Raw genomic sequence first — 24,935 nt, forward strand, 5'->3', positions numbered from 1 at the left:
TTATGCTCAATGGGGTTCCAACTCGTCGAGTGCACGAACCAACTCGGCGAGTTGGATGCTTTTTGCCTTGGACTCGGCGAGTCCATTCATGGACTCGGCGAGTCTGCTGGGCAGACAGCATCAAAACTCGTTTTTTCAGCTCCTTTTGCAAGTATAACAAGAAAACAAGCCTAGGCTCTGATACCACTGTTGGGTTTTGAGCATTCTAACACTCCTAAGTGTACATGCAACCCTAAATACCTTGGATCTATGTTTTCTCTATTATACATGCAAATAAGAACTTCCAAGCTATTATCCTAATCTAGCATACAAAAACAATGACTTAGCAAGATAGAATAAATACCTCTTTTGATGTAGCTTGATGTCTTCAAGTTTTAAGAGCTTAGCCCCAATAGTGTGGAAGCCTCAAGTGGAATCACAAATCACCAAGACACCTTGGAAGACTTTAGAGAATATGGATACTTGGTTCTCTCTAGTGAAATTGGCTAGCCCTTCTTAGTGTACCACACTAGTGCCCATTTCACCAACCAAGGACATCTTTATATAGTATGGAGGATTAGGGTTAAACCCTAATACCCATGACCTATCATTTCCTAGGATCCATGGGTTAAACACTCCATGGACTATCCATGAAAGCTTAGCCCAACCTAAATGAACTTGGCCCATTCCATATATATAAGAGTCCATATTTAATTAGTTCCTTTTGATCACTTAATTAATTATAAATTAATTCTTGATCAATACTAATTAAATAATATGATTCCATAATAATATATTAGAACTTATAATATATTAATATTAATCATAAACATACTATTCTCAAAAGATTATCCATATAAATTGTGTCAGTGAAGTGCAGCCCAAATGGACCATGCCGGGTCGGGTCAAGTACATACCAAATATAGTTATGGACTTAGACATTAATCCAACAGAACCGAAGCCCCAATTTGCCCCTCTTGCGGAACCGGATAATCCCTTTCCAGGGTGACACCTTCAGTAAGACACCGTCGATCCGCATAACTCTTCTGACGACTCTGTGTGACTCGCAATCAGTCACACACCTACTGAATCAGTCCGGTGGTCTCAAGTACCAACTCCGTGCTTGTGACAACCTGAAGTTCGTTCCGTCATCGTAACCTGTTCCGTCATTAAAAATTCGTCGTTTTGAATTGTTTCCGTTTCGTTTCTAAATTAAGTCATTAATTTTGAGTTTTCCATTATGACTTAATTAGTATCCAAACACGTTAGAAACTCATGAAAATGACCTAAATTATTATTTGGAAAAATTTTAGTTTTATTCCGTCAAGTTATAAACAATTAAATCAGGTACGACCAAAAGCCTCGCTTAACGTTAGTATCGGGTAGAATTCCACCGTGTCCCAAACTTTAAGCATATATAAAGTTGAGAGAGCCTCATTTGAAGCCTTTTCCACTGTCTCTCTACTCTCTCTTTACTTTCTCGCTCTAAAACTCGAAATTGAGCCAAAATCATCCAAATCAAGCTTCAAATCATCATGGTCAATGTCCTACCTCCTAGTATAACACCTTTAGCCTTCAAATTCGTGATTTATATGAGAAATGGGACCATAAACATGTGTTTACGGCCTTGGAACATCCTTAGGCCATGAACACATGTAAATGGGGTTTTTGAGCCATAAAACCCTTCCAAACCTCATTTGGAGCATAGATATGACCTAAGGACTTATTTGCATGGACTTAGAACACCTTGAACTCAACAATTAGGGTGTAAACATGAGTTTACGGCCCAAGCACATGCTTGGACCATAAACACCTTTCACAAGGAGTAAACTCATTTTAAGGTGTTAGTTTGCCCCTAAACACCTCCAACAAGCTTCCATGAGAATATAGAACCTTATAATCCTTCAAGAAATGCACCAAATCATACATAAATGGGACAAATTTGAGTTTATGGCCCAAGAACATTCTTGGACCGTAAACACATCTCCATAGAGCTTAAACTCCTCCAATGGGTGTTAAAATGCCTTTAACACCTTGTATGGCTTGGAATTGGACCTAGAACCTTGTATGCTTAACCTACAACCACAAAAACCCATGAATCTTGGGCAAACATGATTTTACGGTTGTAAAATCATGTATTTAAGGTAGTAAACTCCCAAGAACATCTTCATAGACTGTAAACTAGTTTTCCAAGGTCAATTCAAGTCTCAATCACTTCCTAAGCCATGGAATCAACCCTAGAACCTTCCTATGTGCATTGTAATTTACCTAGGATCACCAAAACACCTTAAGGCATGAAACATAAGAGTTTACGGCCGTAAACTCCTAGTTTACTGCCGTAAGCTCCTCAAATGGTCCTTAAGATGTTCAAAACCCATTCCAATGCCTTAAAATCAAGCCTAGCATAAACCCTGAAATGTTATAAGGCCATTTAGCACCATAGAACACCCCACCATGAGTTTACAGCCGTAAAATCATAGGGATTGGGTCATTAGGGCTGTAAACCCTTTTATGAGTTTACTCTTGAAGAGTAAACTCCATATCCAAGCCATATATGTCCATAGATGTCACCCGGGTCACCCCTAACACTTGAAATAGAGTGTTTTCGCGTCTCGAAGTGTATATTCTCATTTGAATATTAGTTCAAAGCCTAATTAGATACAAATGTGTATCTTTTCATATTACATAGGAACCTCACACGCGTTCAAGCCCCAAACTAATGTTTAGCATCCTAGCCGATACATTCCTCGTCCGATGAGTTCTTACCCCTACTCTTTTTCCGTGTTTTTCAAATGTTTTCAAGGGGGGGGGGGATACAAGCAAAAGTACAAGGAAATATTGTACTCAAACTTATGATTTCATTTGATCTATTTCATATTTCGTATGCTTTTAACATGGAAAACTGTATTAACCAATCGTTCAACTTGTAGAGTAAACTGTCATATAATTTGTGAAACTCGTTTTAAAATGTTATATTTTATATTTCAGAAATGAATTTCCATATCATTATTGTTAAAAAGCATGAATCTTAGAACTTTACCACGAATTAATACTAATAAGTTATGCCCTCGGATAGTAACAGAGCGAATACGAATATGAATACGAATACGAATACGAATATGAATACGAATACGAATACGAATACAAATACGAATAGGAATACGAATAGGAATAGGAATGGGAATACGAATACGAATACGAATACGAATACGAATACGAATACGAATACGAATACGAATACGAATACGAATAGGAATACGAATACGAATACGAATACGAATACGAATAGAAATAGGAATAGGAATAAGAATAGGAATACGAATACGAACACGAATATGAATACGAATACGAATACGAATACGAATACGAATACGAATGCGAATACAAATAGGAATAGGAATACGAATACAAAAGCACGCCTTTGGACACATTCGAGTGTAGGATAACTAGGACATCAGAATACCTAGCTAATACAACAAGTATGTTAGATACTTGTACATTACATTTGGATTCAATAACTGAACTTTACTTTTAGGAAAATAAGGGTTTTTCCTGGGATAACAAACTGTACATAACCAGATTGTATAATAAACGGATAACTCAACCATACTTATAAGAAAATATGGGATTTTCTTGGATATCAAACTTTTCAAAAAACCAAAGGAAACTTGTATATTTTTGTAACAGCCCGGATTCCCAGGTATTATTTATTCTTCTTAATTTTGGTGTTTTGTGAGGAGACTCGGCGAGTTGGAGCTCAAACTCGCCGAGTATGATCGCGGTTTGGGAAAGGGTTCGCGTCCGGACTCGGCGAGTCCACGCTGTTTAATGAAACCCTAAATTTCAGGGTATGAGACCTATTTAAAGGGGCTTATGGCCGTCATTTGTGGCCACCAACCCCATAGAGAACCCTAAAAGAGTCCTTAAGCGTTTCGTGAGAGAAAAGAGGAAGATCCTTGATTACTTGTGGGTGATTTTGCATATAGAAGAGGATCAAGTCAAGAGGAGACCAAAGGAGGTGCTAATCCAGTGATTCCTGAATCAAGAGACTTCATTTGAGGTAACCATTCGTTCCTTTCTCAACCCTTGGTGTAAATCTTAGAGTTAGGGCTTCTTTGTGGAATGATTCATGGAGTAATTGGCCTCTTTTTGTGTTGATGCTTTAGATCTGGACCCAAAGAGGTCCAGAGACTCTTTTCCCTCAAGCTTTATGAGTGTTAATAGAGGCCATGAGCTTAGAATAGCATTCTAGAGACCATATCATCAAATAAGGCCTTTGGACCTTTGCATAAGCACCAAGATTGTAACTTTACGTGATAAATGTGCTTGGAAGGACTGGATCTATGAGTTACTAGAACGGATCTGACGTCAGGAGTGAGTTTGAGTTCATGCATAGCTTAGACTCGCCGAGTCCATAGAACAGACTCGGCGAGTAGCATGAAGATTGTCCATAACTACTTAGTGAGTGGTCTTACTGAGTTAAGGGTTGACTCGGTGAGTTAGGGAGAGTCAGAGAGGGTTGACAGGTGGACTGAGTCAAGCTGGAACTCGCCGAGTTGTTCTTCAGACTTGACGAGTTGAGTCGTGGTGGTCCTGCGATTCATGCCAGGTGGAACTCGTCGAGTCAGGGAAGTACTCGACGTGTCAAGAGAGGATCCTAGGGAGTCAGTGAACACGTATAGACTCGCCGAGTCGCTCTAGTGCACTCGCCGAGTCCAGTCAAAGTTGACCGTTGACCGTTGACCGGTGTTGACTTGATAGGGGTAGTCAACCTTAGTTGTAAAAGTGTTAATTAGAGATATATTGTGTTATAGGAGGACTATAGCTCGAAGGATCGAGCGCGAGTGATTTCCGGGATTTGCGGGTTATCGAGATACGCGAGGTGAGTCTTCTCACTATACTTTACCTTGAGTAGGTAATCAGAGTTATGTGACAGAGTATTTGTATGCTATATGTATGTTATGTGTTGTACTACATTATTTCTATGTGATTTATGTTGTGCATGTTTATAGAGTTAGAACCGGAAGGTTCCCAGAGTTAGAACCAGAGGGTTCACAGAGTGGGGTCTACGGGCCCACAGAGTTATAGCCTCGAGTGGCTAATATGTGTTATGTGTGGTATTTTGGAGAACTCATTAACTTCGTGCTTACAGTGTTTTGTGTTATGTGTTTCAGGTTTCTCTCAGGATCACGGGACGACACCGGCTCGATTGTACACACCAGAGAAAGAGTCATGTTTTGAGGATCCTAGTTTATTATGCAAGTGAAAATGGAGTTATGTTTTGTAATTCGATTATGAATGAGATTTTAAGCAAAGTATTTTAAGAATTAAATGATTATTTTTAAATGAAAAATTGTTTTGAAATTTTTGGCGTTACAAGTTGGTATCAGAGCCTTGGTTTGAGGGATTCGGATGCGCCTTCGGGTAAATCTGGACTCAAACTGAGGAAGTAAGAAAAGTTTTCAAAGAAATAATTTTCTAAAGTGAATAAGAGTTCAAAGAGAAAGCGAGAAAGAGTAGTGTGTACAATCAGCCAGAGCCCGAACGGTGATTTCCCAAAATACCCTTACTTTTGTGTCATGAGATATTTATGATGCACTTTATGAGATATTATTGCATGCTAGAGACAGGCTAGGTATTTCACATCTTAGGACTAGAGTGGCCTGATTTGTGATGCCTTAGCCTAGGGATTGCTGTTATATGCGATGTGCTTTTGAGTATGTGATGAGTGAGAATATTTAGTTGGAATGCTTTAGGGGATTTTAGTAGAGGAGTAATCTAGGGGAGATACCTAGATAAGTACCGTGGTACTTAGAGAAAGAATAGTTAGAACCCGCGAGGGGAAGAGTTGCAGAGTTCGGTGCTACTTTCGAGGATGAGCAGAGCAAGCGGAGTTATCACCCAGAGTGAGTCATATATATTCTTCGATGCTCGAATGTTGCTTGCTTCGTGCTTTGTGGAACTCTCGATGATGGGAGTCAGCTACCAAGCGAATATGACGATATTCAGGAGGTAGATGGCTGGCATCATTAGGAGCTCTTCAACAGTTGATGGCAGAGAAGTACGGGAATCTAGGAAGAGCCTAGGGAGTAACCTTAGCCAGATGAGTGCGCTGGCAGAGTAGAGAATTTCGTTGGAAAGCGAGCGCGCGACGGAATTGGTGAACGAGAAGGTCGAGCAGCTACCTAGGAGCTCCGGGATAGTCCGTGTGGAAAGTATGGGTAGATGTGGCAGGTAGTATGGGCCCGTACTACTGAAAGCAGAGGACCCATACTTGATACAGGGAGTATTCTGAAGGTTCTAAGGAGCAGATTAAGGAGTGATGTTATGGTTCGAGTACCATACATCGGAGCGGATTGAGGAGTGATGTCATGGTTCGAGTACTATACATCGGAGCAGATTGAGGAGTGATTTTATGGTTCGAGTACCATACATCGGATCGGATTGAGGAGTGATGTTATGGTTCGAGTACCATACATCGGAGCAGATTGAGAAGTGATGTTATGGTTCGAGTACCATACATCGGAGCGGATCGAGGAGTGAAGTTATGGTTCGAGTACCATAAATCGGAGCGGATGAAGGAATGATATTATGGTTCGAGTACCATACATCGGAGCAGATGGAGGAGTGATGCTATGGTTCGGGTACCATACACCGGAGCATATTGAGAAGAGATGTCATGGGATGAGTACCATGGTTCGTAGTGAATGATGCTTGTGGTTCTCCGGTTATCCGGTCACGATTGACGAGGTAGAGATTGGACGCTATGGGTTTTAGGCTGTGGGCCATGATTGAGTTCGAAGAGGCGTCCCTTGAGAGGGAGGTCGAGAGCATATCAGAGTATTTTGGTAAGGAGTTAGAGGGAGGGGAGAATTTCGGTCTGAGTTAAGCAATCAGTCGATAGAGGAGATGTCACCTTCTATGACCTGAGTGGTGCTATTTATGTTCGTGTGCGGAACATGAGAGGCCTGATGTTTATGTTTCGGGTTTGGGGGTAAAACCCTGCAGGTTGTCATTGATGATGATTTTCCATCAGGGTATTAGGTAGCATGTGTGATGCGAGACAGTGATTTACCATGAGCAGATAGTTAGTTGGGACTGAGATAGTCGAGGACCACGTTACACCTATTTGAGTATAGTAGGGCGTATTGTAGAGGTATCAAAGGGGATTCCAGTCGAGTTAATCAGTGCAATGGTTTTTCTATCTATGTTGGGTATTGAATATGGGAGTGGGTCCCTGTTCTTGGGATGATCCATGTGTTGGAACGTCGGTTGATGAGTCGAGGTGGGGGAATATGATGATTTCGTGGTCCAGTCTATGAGTCAGCGATGTTATTCGACAGTTGAGTTGTTTGGTATTGGATTGGTACGAGACTTGGAACGACTAGAGGCAGTCATGACAAGAAGTTCTTGAGGATTTCATCTGAGGTTCAGAGTTATGAGATCGATTGATTTCCTTAAAGGGGATTATCGGGCGTTGTGTAGCACTTTCCAGGGGCAGGTGTGTTATTGCTGGTGAAAATAGTTCGTGAGGTTTTTGATGTGTCAGATAGTGATGGTTCGAACCCTAAGTGGGGGGAGAACCGGGTGGTTTATTGAGAGAACCAGAGATTTGTGCAAGAGCGGTTAGGGGTTGGATGCAGAAACCTGCGGCTTGAATTCATGAGATCAGGGTCATTGGTGATCAAGGAAAGGTGCAGGGCGAGATAATGCATGTTGTATATGTCTGAGAGAAGGATGGGTGTCTCCACGGCGGGTGGTCAATGGTCAGGAATCTGGTGGTGGTCAGAGTCGTTTCAAGTGGAAGACTCATAATGATGGTATGGGCAGTTGAGAACTTCTGGGTTGAAACATGGGTAGAAGATTGTCGAGTAGCCAACTCCCGGGCTGGGATGTGTATTCTTGCTTAGATTTTGAGCAGTAGTGGAAAGGGTTTCGGAGGATCATCAGTGTGTTCTGAAGGGTTAGCGCCTTCCTTGCATTCCAATTGAGTGTTTGGCTGCACTGAAGTTGCGCATTGAGTGAAATAGGAAATTATTATGGGATTCAGAGGAAATGTATTGTTGTATGTGTATGGTGCTGGGAGTAAGGGAATCAGTGGTAGAGGCAGGACATTGTGATGCTCTGTTAGGGTGTTTCGTGGTCTCTGCGTATAGCGTCCCGATTTCAGATATATTTAGAGTCTTGGGTTTAAGATGACTAGTGATGTATCATGTATCCATGGTTCCAGTGGGAGCCCTACGTGTATTGTAATCAAGAGGGATTATTTAAGGAAGTGGATCTCCGCAGAGGTAGGTTTTGTGTTATGGCGGTTGCCACCAGAGTCTGTAATGCATATCGGGGCAAGTGTGTGTGTAACTATCTATGATAGACTTCGGTGCATGAGTTAGTGAACATAGTGTGGCGTTGTAATGAGAATGAGAGTATAGGGTAATGCTACGAGGAGCCGTAGTACTCACAAGTCAGAGAAAGAGAGTCGTGATGCTACGAGGAGCCGTAGTATTTACCAGTCAGAGGGTGTTGTGATGCTACGGGGAGCCGTAGTACTCACAAGTCAGAGGGAGGGAGTCGTGGTACTACGGAGAGCCGTAGTACTCACTAGTTAGTTGGCGTTGTGATACTACGGGGAGCCGTAGTACTCACTAGTCAGAGGCTGTCGTAATGTTGTGGGAAGCCATAGTACCCACTAGATGGCAAGAGAGTGTGATGATGGAGTGTTCTCCGATAAGTGCATGATGCAGAAGAGCTTTAGGCTAGAGTAGCCCTAGTGTTGAGTTTTTGGAATCCTAGTGGTTAAACCGGGGTGAGACTGGGGTCTCCGTCTCTGTCGGGAGGGTCAGCGAGGCGCGCGGGAAAATATGCGCAACAGACGCCAGAGGTTAGAGCCGATTCGATCTTCGATTGGATTGTATTTTTTATGAGGAAAAGGGAATTTCGTGACTTGCGTGTCACTGGGCTGTGATAGTGGTCACGGGGAGGAAGTTAGTGAAATGTTTTGGATCATGTTATGTGTGACCTTTGGGGGTTCAGCTGTGGGGCCAAAAGCTGACCTGGTGCTCGGTATCAAAGATGAATATGAGAAATGAGCTAGAGTTTACCATGGTGATGTCTGTGGACACTTCAGAGAGAGCGAGCGAATCAGACACTCGAGGATATGTTTCGGGCATGTGTATTAGATTTCGGGGGGAAATTGTGGCCCATATTTGCCCTTGGCAGAGTTTTCCTACAACAACAGCCATCATTAGTGCATTAGTATGCCGCCCTTTGAGCTGTTGTAGGGAAGGGGGTATTGGACCCCATTTGCTGGGGAGAGGTAGAGCAACGTGTGATGGGAAGTACAGAGATTGTGCTTCGGACGTCAGAGCAGATACAGCAGGTCAGGCAGAGGTTGTTGACCGCTCAGAGTCGCCATAAGAGTTATGTGGACAGGCGCCGGTCCGAGCTCGAATTTTGGTCGGTGACCTTGTACTCCTGAAGGTCTCTCCTTGGAAAGGAGTGATTCGATGCAAGAAGAGGGGCAAGTTGGGGCCCCGATATATTGGTCCATTCCGAGTGATCGCGAGGGTAGGCCGGGTAGCCTATCGTTTGGAATTGCCAGCAGAGTTGGGGCAGATTCGCGACACTTTTCATGTGTCGCAACTGAGGAAATGTATAGCCGATGAGCCGGCAGTGGTTCCATTAGAGGATATTCAGCTGCATGCGAGCCTGAATTATGCTGAGAGACCAGTGGCAATCAGAGATCGGAAAATCAAGGTTCTAAGGAAAAAGGAGATACCCTTGGTTTTGGTTCAGTGGCGGCATCGTAAGGGGTCCGAGATGACTAGGGATGCGGAGCTTGAGATGCGTGAGTAGCCTCCGGAGTTATTTGCAGAGCGAGACTTCGAGGGCGAAGTCTAGTTCTAGTGGGGGAGAATTGTAACAGCCTGGATTCCCAGGTATTATTTATTCTTCTTAATTTTGGTGTTTTGTGAGGAGACTCGGCGAGTTGGAGCTCAAACTCGCCGAGTATGATCGCGGTTTGGGAAAGGGTTCGCGTCCGGACTCGGCGAGTCCAAAAGGTGGACTCGGCGAGTCCACGTTGTTTAATGAAACACTAAATTTCAAGGTATGAGACCTATTTAAAGGGGCTTATGGCCGTCATTTGCGGCCACCAACCCCAGAGAGAACCCTAAAAGAGTCCTTGAGCGTTTTGTGAGAGAAAAGAGGAAGATCCTTGATTACTTGTGGGTGATTTTGCATATAGAAGAGGATCAAGGCAAGAGGAGACCAAAGGACGTGCTAATCCAGTGATTCCTGAGTCCAAAGACTTCATTTGAGGTAACCATCCATTCCTTTCTCAGCCCTTGGTGTAAATCTTAGAGTTAGGGCTTATTTGTGGAATGATTCATGGAGTAATTGGCCTCTTTTTGTGTTGATGCTTTAGATCTGGACCCAAAGAGGTCCATAGACTCTTTTCCCTCAAGCTTTATGAGTGTTAATGGAGGCCATGAGCTTAGAATAGCATTCTAGAGACCATATCATCAAATAAGGCCTTTGGACCTTTGCATGAGCACCAAGATTGTAACTTTACATGATAAATGTGATTGGAAGGACTGGATCTATGAGTTACTAGAACGGATTTGACCTCAGGAGTGAGTTTGAGTTCATGCATGGCTTAGACTCGCCGAGTCCGAAGAACAGACTCGGCGAGTAGCATGAAGATTGTCCATAACCACTCAATGAGTGGTCTTACCGAGTTAAGGGTTGACTCAGTGAGTCAGGGAGATTCAGAGAGGGCTGACAGGTGGACTGAGTCAACCTGGAACTCGCCGAGTTGTTCTTGAGACCCGGCGAGTTGAGTCGTGGTGGCCCCGCGATTCATGCCAGGTGGAACTCGTCGAGTCAGGGAAGTACTCGACGTGTGAAGAAAGGATCCTAGGGAGTCAGTGAACACGTATAGACTCGCCGAGTCGCTCTAGTGCACTCGTCGAGTCCGGTCAAAGTTGACCGTTGACCGTTGACCAGAGTTGACCAATGTTGACTTGATACGGGTAGTCAACCTTAGTTGTGAAAGTGTTACTTAGAGATATATTGTGTTATAGGAGGATTATAGCTCGGAGGATCGAGCGCGAGTGATTTCCGGGATTTGCGAGTTATCGAGATACGCAAGGTGAGTCTTCTCACTATACTTTACCTTGAGTAGGTAATCAGAGTTATGTGACAGAGTATTTGTATGCTATATGTATGTTATGTGTTGTACTGCATTATTTCTATGTGATTTATGTTGTGCATGTTTATAGAGTTGGAACCGGAAGGTTCCCAGAGTTAGAACCAGAGGGTTCACAGAGTAGGGTCTACGGGCCCACAGAGTTATAGCCTCGAGTGGCTAATATGTGTTATGTGTGGTATTTTGAGGAACTCACTAACCTTCGTGCTTACAGTGTTTTGTGTTATGTGTTTCAGGTTTCTCTCAGGATCACGGGATGGCACCAGCTCGATTGTACACACCAGAGAAAGAGTCATGTTTTGAGGATCCTGGTTTATTATGCAAGTGAAAATGGAGTTATGTTTTGTAATTCGATTATGAATGAGATTTTAAGCAAAGTATTTTAAGAATTAAATGATTATTTTTAAATGAAAAATTGTTTTGAAATTTTCGGCGTTACAATTTTCAGAAAACAAACCTTTTATGAACTCACCAGCTTTATGCTGATTTTCAAACTGCTTGTATTCTCAGGTCCATAGCGATCCAGCGATCCTTTTGGCGAAGACGGAGCGTAGAAGTGACGTCTTTACTTTTGTTCATATGATATATATATATATATATATATATATATATATATATATATATATGTATATGTATGACACTTGTAACACTTTGATTTCAAACAAAAGTAATAATTCTATGTAATGTAATGCTTTGTGTTTACTACGCTTACTATGTACATTGGTTGCGATATTCATGACGTCCTCCGCCCCGGAACGTTTCCGCCTTCGGTTTCAGGGTGTGATAGTGCTCCCCAAAACCCAATGCCGAACCTCATCCTAGCACACTGGGGTCCTGCACCTCCGTCCATATAACATTTCAAATGGTGCTCGATTAATACTGGCATGATAATTGTTATTGTACGAAAACTCTGCCAGTGGGAGGTATGTATCCCAACTCCCCCCGAAATCCAGCACACATGCCCGCAACATATCTTCCAGTGTCTGGATCCTCCTCTCACTTTGGCTGTTGTTCTGGGGGTGATATGTCGTACTAAAAGGCAGCTGGGTACCCAGTTCCTCGTGGAACTTCTTCCAAAACCTGGATGTAAACCGAACATCCCTATCTGAAACCACTGATACCGGCACTCCGTGCCTAGCCACCACCTCTCGAACATAAATGTCCGCCAACTTCTTTGTAGATATACTCTCGGGGATCGGAATGAAGTGAGCACTCTTCGTCAATCTATCTACGATCACCCATATGGCATCTACTCCCCTCACTGTCTGTGGTAGCTTCGTGATGAAGTCCATAGTGATCTCTTCTCACTTCCACATGGGGATGGGTAATGGCTAAACCTTACCATGAGGTCGCTGGTGCTCGGCCTTGACCTTCCTGCAGATCAAGCATCGCTCCACATACTCGGCGATCTCCCGCTTCATGCAAGGCCACCAATAGCTCATCCTCAAATCCCTATACATTTTTGTTGCACCTGGGTGTATAGAAAATTTGGACTTATGCGCCTCCTCTAACAATCTCTGCCTCACTCCCCCGGACATCGGCACCCATACTCGGCCACACTGCATCAACAAGCCACGACTATCCTTAACAAAAAAGGATACTGCCCCCAAATTCTTTCCAATTTCCAGTTCTCTTTCTTCAACCCCTCGACCTGAGCCTCTCAAATCATGTCTATCAAGGGTGGACTTACTGTCACCCTCATACAAATACCCCTGATAGGCGACCCCGTCGCCTTGCGACTCAATGCATCGGCCACCACATTGGCCTTCCCTGGATGGTATAGGATCTCACAGTCATAGTCCTTTCACATGTCCAACCATCTCCTGTGTCGCATATTCAAGTTCTGCTGGTCCATCAAATACTTCAGACTCTTGTGATCAGTATACACAACGAATTTCACCCAATACAAATAGTGCCTCCAAATCTTGAGGGAAAACACCACTGCCCCCAACTCCAGGTCATTTATGGGGTAATTTGCCTCGTGAGGCTTCAACTGCCTCGAGGCATATGCGATCACGTGCCCCCTCTGCATTAGTACCGCACCCAACCCCAAAATCGATGCATCACAATATACAACGAAATCGTCCAATCCCTCGGGCAATACTAGGATCGGAGCCTCACATAACCTCTGCCTCAGGGTCTCAAAAGGCCGCTGCTAATCCTCACTCCATCGAAAAGCCACATTCTTCTTGGTCAAACGGGTCAATGGCACAGCCGTCTTGGAGAAATTTTGGATAAGTCACCGATAATAACCCGCTAAGCCCAAGAAGCTACGAATCTATGAGACATTCTTCGGTACTTCCCATCGCATAACAGCCTCCACCTTCGTTGGGTCAACCGAAATACCGTCTTGATTGATGACATGTCCCAAAAACTACACTTCCCGCAACCAAAAGTCACACTTGGAAAACTTCGCATACAGCTTCTCCGTCCTCAAGGTCTCCAGCACCTCTCTCAAATGCTGCTCATGCTGTTCGCTGGTATTGGAGTAGACCAGGATATTATCAATAAAAACGATCACCGACTGATCCAATATCGGCCTGCACATCCGGTTCATGAGATCCATGAACGCGACCGGAGCATTGATGAGCCCGAATGGCATCACTACGAACTCGTAATGCCTATAAAGAGTCCTGAAAGTTGTCTTCGGTATATCCTCATCCCGAATCCTCATCTGATGATAACCTGACCGGAGATCAATCTTAGAGAACCACGATGCTCCTTATAGCTGATCAAACAGGTCGTCAATCATAGGCAAAGGATAGCGGTTGTTCACCGTCAGCTTATTCAACTCTCCGTAATCGATGCACATCCTGTGCGGCCCGTCCTTCTTTTTCGCCAAAAGGATCGGATCTCCCCATGGAGAACTACTCGGACGGATGAACCCTCGGTCTAGTAGCTCTTGAAGCTGTGCAGATAATTCCTGCATCTCGGGTGGCGCCAACCGATATGGTACCTTTGCTATCGGGGCGGCACCTGGTACACTATTGATATCCGTCACTGCCTTCACTCGCTTATCTGAAACATATGCCAAAAATCCCACGCAGCCCTATTGCAGAAATCTCCTCGCCCTCGCAGCTCAACAAAGGGTCGGGCCCTGCGAGGTCCTCTCATCGTGGATAACCAGTTCTCCCCCCCCCCCCCTTGGGGTTCGAACCTGGACTAACTGCCGCTCACAATCGATCATGGCTCCATTAGCCCCCAGCCAGTCCATCCTAATAATCACCTTCAATCCACGCAATGGTATGGGAACCAAATCAACGCGAAACCTTTCGTCGTGCACATTCAGGACACAGTCCTGACACACCTTCGCAGCACTCACGGTGCTATCATCTGCAATCTCCACCTTGAGCGGGGTATCCAGAGTCCTCGGTGCGTCTCAGAATTTCTTGCTAAGCGCAAGAGACACAAAAGATCGAGTAGCCCCCGAATCGAATAAGACATGGGTCGTCATACCTTTGACTAGAAAGGTCCCTATACAAAGCATAATAAGCATACATACAAAGATTTAACATAAAAGAGACAGAGGATAATGAACACATACCAGCCACGACGTCTGGCGCGGCCCGAGCCTCCTCGGTAGTCAGCTGGAATGCGCGAATCTTCACCGCTGGAGCTTCCGCCTTAGGGCGGCCATCAGTAATCCTCATAGTGGTGGGCGCGGGCACTGCCACAAATCCTCCTCCTCCTCCTCCTTGCAACCTCGGACAATCGGCCTTTTTATGGCCTATCTGGTTGCAGTGAAAGCATATCAAGACCTTCTTGAGGCAATCCTTACTCAAGTGGCCTTGTTGGCCACAAGAGTAGCATCCTGACATCCCGGCTGTCCGATAAGCCCCACTATGAAATCTCCCACACTTGGTACACCATTCCCGGTCGTCTTGGCCCTTACTCGAAGAATCAGAGGTCTTAGGCTTCTTAGCCTGAGCCCCTGCTGCCTGCACCTGCTCAGTCTTCCGCTTCGTGCGGGACTCCAACTCCGTCTCCCTTTCACGGGCCTTATAAACCATCTCATTCAGGGTTTTGCACCCTGTAAAGCTCACAAATTCTCGAATGTCCTCTTTCAGAATAGAGTGATATCGGGTCCTCCTCATGTCCTCATCTGTCGCATACTGAGGAAACAACAAAGCTCGCTCTCGAAACTTGGCGGTGATCTCCGGCATAGTCTCAGTTGTTTGTTGTAGATCGTGAAACCCCCTTACCATCTGTTGCACCTCAATAGGTGGTGCAAACTCCTGATCGAAACGTCATACAAATTCAACCCACAAAATGTCAGCCACACCGGCTGCTCCCACCTGACTAGTAATTTCGCCCCACCAATCTCGGGCCCTGTCCCTCAGCATACAGGAAGCAAATCCAACCTTTGCCTCCTTCGGGCAAGAACTCGAGCGCTGGGCATTCTCAATGCCCGCCACCCAGCGTCTGCTCACAATGGGATCCCTAACCCCAGAAAACTTCGGAGCTCCGCATGCCTTGAACTCCCTAAACAAGGGGGTTTGAGCTCCACCCTGGCCCGCAGAAATATCGGCCCTGAATGCTCTAAGTCTCTCCTCCATGATCTCCATCATGCCCTCCTTGACCGTCCCAAAGATGACTGGGGTAGCGTCAAGGATGTCCCTCGTAACCTCGGCCGTAATCAGCTTACGCAGCCTCTCATCGATACCATCAGTAGGGCAGCCTGATCTAGCCCCGGATCCCGATCCCAATCCTGATCCCCCTGCTCCAAATCACGTAACAACCATGTTGGACTGTCATTTCACAAAACATAATGATCAGGATACCCATAACGAGGTTACTTCCATACTGTTTTCCTTTGGAATTTCCCAGATAGAACATAGGTTTGGGTATGGGTCCTGTGCTTCCAGTAGTACGGGCCTAATACTACCTTCCACACCTACTCGTACCTTTCCACACTGTTTTACCTGGTACCTCCAAATCTATCCCCACACAAACCATGACTCACAACTCTCTCATGAATCAAACACAGACACCCTATGGTTGTCCTACTCAAAACAATCAAACCGATCACTACATGTTGCTTTTAGGCATGCAAATTATACACAGAAAGGATCAAATAGGCTAAATCAATTATTCTGAGGCTATCAGCTCCTAACCGTATATAATTTTAAAACATACACTTAGCAATTCCATATAATCGACAAGGCTCGCTATCATTTAACATGGCTATTCGACTTGGGAATCTACTTACTTGGCTCGGCTGATCACGCGCGTGGCACTCTCCTCTTTTTGGCTTAAAATCCTTTTTAAGTTACTTTTGAAAACATTTTACCACTTCCTTAGTTTGAGTCCCGACACACCCGAGAATGTGTCCGGATCCCTCCAACCAAGGCTCTGATACCAACTTGTAACAACCCAATTTTACCAAGAAATTTTTCACTTTTAATTAATCAAACAAATCCCATAATCCATAGATTTCCAAACCATTTGTTTTCCAATTAAAAATTATTACAATTTCGTTGTACTTTTTGAAAACATCAGAGAGTCACAAACACACAAACAGAGAGGTAGAGTGCACGCCACGTCATCACGCCTTGCCTTTGCCCTTAGGCTATGAAGTACCTGAAACAATCAATAACCTGTAAGCGAAATGCTTAGTGAGTTTCCCATAGTATACCACACACACAATCCACATATCACATATCCTGTTAGCTATAAAAGCTACACACATATTGCATAAGCCATGCATACATAAAACCTGTGAGAATGTCATGGGCTACCCCACATGGTCTTCACCTAGGACTGCCATGGGCTCCCCCACATGGCCTTACATCCAATGCCATGGGCTCCCCCCACATGGTCTTCACCTAGGACTGCCATGGGCTACCCCACATGGTCTTACATCCAATGCCACAGGCATACCCCACATGGTCTTACATCCAATGCCACGGGCATACCCCAGGGTCTTCATACAAAACATGCAATCACATTACAAAACACAGAATCTCTAACAAATATATCATATTCACATAATGGGCCAGCCTTGGTGCCTTAGACCCATAGGTATGGTGAGAAGACTCACCTGTCACGAATGTTGTTTGCAACCAAATATACCCCACGAGCTGCCCCACTCAACTGCCTAAAAAGTGTCATACAATATCCAGTCATTTCCCCAAAGTCCATCCTGGTCAACTATAGCCAAGATCAAGTCAACAGTCCATGTTGACCCTAACTTGCCAAGTACAACTAGTGACTCGCCGAGTATCCCGGGATAACGTCTACTCGCCGAGTCATCGAGGTGACTCGTCGAGTTCATACGGTCTTGATTGTAAGCTAAGGTCATTTGTCGAGTTTCCTTGCTTGCCACTCGACACGTCTACGAACATCCAACAGTTGGGGGAATCTTACTCGACTCGCCGAGTTGTTCCTTCAACTCGTCGAGTTCTAGGTAATCATCATCCGGCTCGCCGAGTTGTTCATCCAACTCGTCGAGTTTATGGCACTATTCATCGGGCTCGCCGAGTTGTTCATCCAACTCATTGAGTTCATGCCTGCCTTTATATGACTCGTCGAGTCCTTACAAATCTCAGGCCATACAGACTCTTTTGATCCATGTAATGCTTCCAAATTACAGATCTAAGCATCTAAGGCATGCTTTCGATGTAAAGTTGCAAAATTTACGTGCATTCAACGCTTTAAGGCCCTAAAATAGAAAATCTACACTTGGAATGGAGTCATACACTTGAGGGGAGGCACATGCTATGCTCAACTGATAACTTTATGCATCTAAAGGCCAAAAGGAGTCCAGATCTGAAGTTACAACTTCAGATCTTGGCTTAAACACAAAATCCCTTTCTTAGAATCCATGCACAACAGGGTTTTGGGTGGAAATGAGCCAAGGAATAGCTTCATACCTTCAGGGAGTGCTCCACAGAAGTTGATCTTGAATCCCCATGTGTCCTTTGCTTCCTCTAGCTTGTTTCCTCAAGTGTTTCGTTCACCAAATCCCTCCTTCAAGCTTAAAATCACCAAGAAACACACTCACACTCGAATCAAGGTTTTTGGGAGGTAAAGAGCTGTAAAGGGGAGGCTAGGGAGGCTAATGGCCCTTTAAATAGGGTGTAAGGCCCCGAAATCTAGGGTTTCATCTGCCAGCATCTACTCGTCGAGTCCCATATTGAACTCGGCGAGTAGGTCATTAAACTTCGCGGACTAACCTGCTACTACTCGACGAGTAGGGAGGCCAACTCGCCGAGTAGGTTCTTAAAAAATTCCAAACCAAAATATCATTATTAATACCTGAGGATCAGGCTGTTACAGTGCACATCCTCTCTACTTTCTTATCTTCTAGTTTCTAAGGTTTTGGTGTGAGCCATTAGAGAGATCATACTTTTGGTGCTAAGCTTTCCAAAAATAAACAAGGGAATTAAAAGTATTATTTTCTATAACAATACAAAGGTATATAACCCTAATCTTATGGTTTAGTGATTATAACCTAGGGTTCTAGTAGTTCCATTGTATGTTGCTTTCAATGTGTTAACATATAGATCAAATAAGTTGCATACACCCTTAATTGTTAAGAGTTTTTCCACAAGTACATAATTTTTGTAATCTATGAAATCCAACAGTGGTATCTGAGTTTTGTTCTTCAATTGATTGGGCATGGGATGAATCAAATCAATTTTTTTCGAAGGACATGGACGCGCAATGCCTTTTCGTTTTTCATTTTTCCTGTGTTTTACCTGTTTGATCTGAATGTAGGCTGTATTATAGTGATTATCTGGTTTTTGAACTGTTAAAATCCAAATTTTAATATGCTAGATATGTTTATAACCCTAATTTGTATTTTGAAAAGATAAATGAGGAATCCTAATTTTTAGTTATAAGGTAATTAAATTGAATTATCCTTTATGGCTTCTAATAATACATTTAACTAAATGATTAAATAAAGGACAAATATTAAATCTATAAATGGTTTAAATATTAATTAATAAAATTTTTGATTCAAATAACTAATATTTGAACCCTGTGTTTTGAAAAGTTTTAAAAATACACCATTTACATATGTACAATGTTTAAATACTATATATATAACAAAGTCAGTCAAATCTCTAGTACACCTCATTAATGAAGTCGTACTATATGAGATGTATATGAAAATGACCTATAAAATGACCGTTGAATATGTGTCCTTTTCACCCACCGCTTCTTTGTGTGGTGATGGGTCGTTAGCCGAACGGATTTGATAGGACATAATTATATTAAAAGTATAACGCTACTAATTACTAGAGCATTCTTTAAAATCCCAATCTAGTTACTTTAGGAAAATGTGAAATGTATAATAATCCATGAAAATGAATATCATTTCTTTATGAGTAGTTAATAGAGCATGTATGGTTAACCGGCACACCAATGTGGGACTATAAAGATGAAATGATGAAACAAATGGTTTTTGTAAGTGTTGATAGAGTGTGTGCGGTTAACCGGCATATCAATGGGAGATCATAAATTGATCGAAGGTGTTTGAGAAGGTTTGCATTGTTATTCACATATTAATTGTGATCCTCGGCATCCCAGTCACAATTGGTAAGAGCATAATCTCATATTAAACATGTCATTGATGTTTCAATGAAAATATCAACAGTTCTAAGAGTTTCATGTGATTGAAATTGGTGAAACGTTTCTACCTAACTAAAATAGTTTCATGATATGACTACGACATCCCTCTTCATATTAGAAATTGAAAATATAGATCCTAGTTTTAATTTAAATTTTGGGTTAATAATTTAGGATTAAAATCAACTAATTTGAATTCTCTCTTTTTTTAGATGTCTAGTTAAGACAAGAATGATCTTCCTCATTCCTCTGGAGATATTCTTCCACATTCAAATCAAAGTGAAATTGTCTTCCATTCCATTGGTAATAGTGAAACTAGACATTGTTCATCTTCAACTCTTGTGCCTCCTCCTCCTATGACTCTCCTAAAGGCATATTTTTCTCAGGTTGAAAGATAGCAATGAACTTTTTAAAATAATGCTCGTGATTGGATTTTATATATGGAGAAGTTGAATTATATTTAAGTGTTACTTTTTTTTTCTTTCAAAATTAATTTAATACTTAGGTTGAAATGAATATGCTATAAATTGTAAATTTAAAAGTGCTTGGTATGTCCATGTATTATAACCTCTCGTTTATTACAAAATAATCTAAAAGAATTTGAAGCAAATAAACAATGGAAAATTTCATATTACAATGCCTTAGATTATCTCTAATGGTTAACCTACTTTATCACTTAATATTTTTTCCACATCATTAATTAATTCTTTTGACCTTTATTTAAATAAGTCTTCCAAATGCTTAAGCTCTCTCTCTCTCTCTCTCTCTCTCTCTCTCTCTCTCTCTCTCTCTCTCTCTCTCTAAATTTAATTTATTGATCATCATATATCTAAAATGTTTATAAAACATCCTCATTTTAATAGTAGTTTTTAAACATCTTATAGTTTAATATAAAATATTTTAAATTAAGGTTATCGTTAGAAATTAGTATATAAACATGTAATAAATGAAAAACTATCATAGAAATAATTTAGTTAAATAAATGAAAAATAATTAAAACTAGAATATAATTAAGAGGCTAAAAATAAAATATGTAGTAAAAAAGATTAAAGGTTTAAATCTTTTATATATTAAGCGGTCAATATAAATATATAAAAAAAATTCCATTCTAATGGTATTAAATGAAAAAAAAAAGTGATGAAACAATAGAAAAAAAGATGCTCTTAGTTAATTTCAACAATGTACATTTTGTCAATCGCTTTTAACACAAAATTTTATTTTTTCACAACCTGCCGGAATACGCAATGCGTATTCAATTCATATACCATGACGGGAATGATACTAGCATTAGATTTACAATTAATAAAGGAATAAAATCAAGTTTCTTGATAATAATGTATTGGATCATTTTTTTACCATACTAATCATTTGCTTGTGGATGAATCGGCAGTGTATGAGTAAATACTGCACCAAGGAAAAAAAGAAAAGTAAATAAACCTCTGTGCAGAAGAAATTGTGCTCATTATTGAATCCCACATTATCTCCGCGTGAAATTAATGCATCCATCTAACTACTCAACTGTATAACTTCATAAAGACAATAGTCGTCGTCCATCCCATTCATTTTTCCATTGTTAAAACAAACACATACATCCACACACTTCGTGTATATATATAGTCAACAATCTAAACATTAAATTGCATCACACACTTGATCACCTTTTCCAAGGACACTTTGCTCTTTATAACATCTCTTGTGTTTGAAGTAACTTTTGCTGCATTTATAGAGATGACAAGCGAGCAAAAGAAATGGTTGGTTATGCATGTAATTGCAATCATTTTTGCATTGAAAATGGTGTCTTTTGGGGTTAATGGTGATCCTCAAGTTCCATGTTACTTTATCTTTGGTGATTCTTTGGTGGATAATGGGAATAATAACGGAATCGCATCGTTGGCTAGAGCCAATTACTTGCCTTATGGCATTGATTTCCCAAGTGGCCCCACGGGAAGGTTTTCCAATGGAAGAACAGTAGTTGATACAGTTGGTAAGTTTCATATTCGTTTTCTTTGCTATAAATGTTCCTTTACTTCTAAAACGTAAAAATTTATTATAATTGTATTAAATTTACAAGTATAGTTTATGTTTTCAATATTTTATATTAGATATGTTCTTATAGTTATTATGACAATAATTATGTCATGTTAATAGAATCTCAGTTACTTTCCTCAAATATTAACACTACTATATACTCTGAAAATTACTTGATCCGCAGCTGAGCTTCTGGGTTTCGATGATTATATTCCACCATATGCAAATGTTAGGGGCGAGGCCATACTTGGGGGTGTGAATTATGCATCGGCAGCAGCTGGAATCAGAGACGAAACTGGCCAACAATTGGTACGCATTTTCCAACATTTTACAATCATATTCTTATATCAACTTTGTTTTCATCACCATAATTAAATACTACTAAAAGATGAAGAATTCACATCTTTTTCTTTTATGTTTTATATTACAGGGTGCTCGAATTAGCTTTGGTGGGCAGGTAAATAATTACAAAAATACAGTGTCACAAGTGGTGGATATACTTGGAGACGAAGATTCAGCAGCAAATTATCTTAGACAATGCATATATTCAGTTGGATTAGGAAGCAATGATTACCTTAATAACTATTTCATGCCTAATTACTACCAAACCAGCCGACAGTTTACACCCGAACAGTATGCCTCCGTACTCATTCAACAATATTCCCAGTTAGTAAGAGTAAGTAATACACATGTTACCCAACTTACGAATGAGCTTAAACAAACATGTATGCATGACTAATTAATAACAAAAATATGATTTTTGGGACAACTTTCAGGAATTGTATAACTACGGAGCAAGGAAACTTGTGTTGAACGGGATCGGACAGATTGGGTGTAGTCCAAATGCATTGGCTCAAAATAGTCCAGATGGGACTACATGTGTGGCCAAAATCAACTCCGCAAACCAGATCTTCAACAACCAACTCAGATCTCTTGTGGATACGTTTAACAGAGAACTAACAGATGCTAAATTCATCTATATCAACAATTATGGAATTTTCCAAAGCTTGATCAGTAGCCCTCAGTCTTATGGTACATATACTACACTTTTTTTTTACTCTTACAAATCTAGCGGCTGGTTTGTAAAGAAACTTGGATTAATGTGTTTGATTTAATTGTGTAGGTTTCACCGTGACAAATGCTGGGTGCTGTGGAGTGGGAAAGAACAATGGCCAAATTACTTGTCTTCCTGGTCAAACACCTTGTCAAGATAGAGATGCGCATCTGTTTTGGGATGCTTTTCACCCTACTGAAGCTGCGAATGTGATTGTTGGGAGGAGATCTTACAATGCTCAGTCAGCATCAGATGCGTATCCAATGGATATCAACCGATTGGCTCAGCTGTAAACGTAATACGTTTTGCTACATGTATACTACTACATTGTATTGTATTAAACTCATAATTGTGTTTAATAAATCCTTTTGTATTGCCATTGTTTCGATAAATGAAATCAGTAAGTTTGTATTAGAGAACTACCTGGTCAAAAGACTTGCATGTAACCCACCCAAATTAAATTGTTTGACTTAAAACCCTCTAAACCTACAAGGTCGGACCCTATAGTAAGGGCAAGGTAAGCTATTTTCTAACCGGCCAAATTTGTTTTAATAAATGAATACCAATAATGTACATTTGTATTGCCACAAACGTGCAAAAGTTAGGGGCCTTACTCTAAACCAGTTATATAAACACGAAAGGATGCCTCTTGGGGCAACTGAGAATGGCAAAGTTAGTTCTAATTAAGTGAATATTTCCAGTTATCATTTGAAGATAATAACCATGAAAAAACTGATTTCGGTAAATGACCATAGGATCCACAGAGCATACTTTCCGAATTGAGTAAGCCCTCTGAGGAAATGGAACATCTCTGTGGATCTTGGGTTTTTAAATTTTTTTTTTTCGTTTTTTTTTTATTTTTGTTTTTGTTTATTAATATTAATTTTTTTAATCACATAATGTATTATATGATTATTATGTAAAAAATTTGACAAAAAAAATGATAAAAATAATGAACTTATGTTTAATAGGAGTCCATAGAGAATCCACAGAACTATTATCAGCGGATCAGTGTACAATTCTGCGGATTAGTATACACCTATATGGATCAGTATATAAATTGTCATACTGGTTAAATATTGTATCAACTCACCCCGGTATTAAAAAAATATAGAAATAGCCTCAAATACACCAACTTGTACGAATGCAACATCCTCGTCCAATACTCCACGTCAATGGACGATAAGATAGGCGATGGTTATAATATGATGGTTGAACATTTTTGAAGGTGTAACAACAATGGTTACCCCTGATTACCTTGGAGGTGATTAATGGAACCGCATAACAAGTATGTTCAACCTCTCATTTGGACAAGGAGAATATCGGGTACAAGTAGATATTCTTAGTAAGTGGATGGAGTTACAGAATGAAATCACATGGTTTAATCGATGGTATCATCATCTTAAAAATAATAGTAATTATTATTAGTCAAACGAGTAAGCTCTTGCAGAAATGACTTTAGATCATTACATTTTCGAGCACGAGTGAAAAGACTTCGAGTATGTGGACGCTTGGAATCTGGTTAAGAACCACCAGTATTTCATGTAGAAGGGTTTTTTTTATGTGAAATGTTTTATGTAATATGTTTGCTATTGATGTACGTTTTCCATGTATTTGTATTTTTTTGTATTTTATGTTTTATGGAATAAAGGAGAAGTTAACTCAACTGATTTTGTAAATAACCTAATACTAACCAAATACATATAAATAACGTATTACAAGTCGTTGCATAGATATAACCTAATAAAAACAAACTACATTAAAATATTCTTCTACAAACGCAATACAAATTAAAAAAATACGGGAGATCTTTTAAGAGATTCCAAGGGCCTTCAAACTCGAATTCTAACTCTTCACTAATGGATATGTATTCCGCTTTCGCCGCATCCAGGATGACTTCCTCATCTTTATTCGAACATGCGTCATCAATTCTGGTATAAAGATTGTTGAAAACCAAGACTTCTGTTTTCAATTCATACAATTTTGATGTGATGTCAATGGTGTTGCAGTAGTTTTCTGGGGCAGTTTGAGGGTCAACATTGAATGCATAAGTTAAACGGGTTCAATAACTTGGATCATTCACCCTGGTGGTCT

General features: G+C 41.2%; 1 protein-coding gene across 1 annotated transcript; it reads left to right on the forward strand.

Moving 5' to 3' along the window:
- Positions 1-21,352: 21,352 nt before the first annotated feature.
- Positions 21,353-23,238, forward strand: LOC111886855 (GDSL esterase/lipase At1g29670). Its single transcript, XM_023883102.3, has 5 exons — positions 21,353-21,743; positions 21,972-22,096; positions 22,218-22,463; positions 22,564-22,819; positions 22,911-23,238. The coding sequence occupies exons 1-5, from the start codon at positions 21,488-21,490 to the stop codon at positions 23,132-23,134; spliced, it is 1,107 nt and encodes a 368-aa protein (XP_023738870.1). The 5' UTR covers positions 21,353-21,487; the 3' UTR covers positions 23,135-23,238.
- Positions 23,239-24,935: the final 1,697 nt, after the last annotated feature.

Source organism: Lactuca sativa, chromosome 4, assembly GCF_002870075.4.
Source record: "Lactuca sativa cultivar Salinas chromosome 4, Lsat_Salinas_v11, whole genome shotgun sequence".
Lineage (NCBI taxonomy): Eukaryota > Viridiplantae > Streptophyta > Magnoliopsida > Asterales > Asteraceae > Lactuca > Lactuca sativa.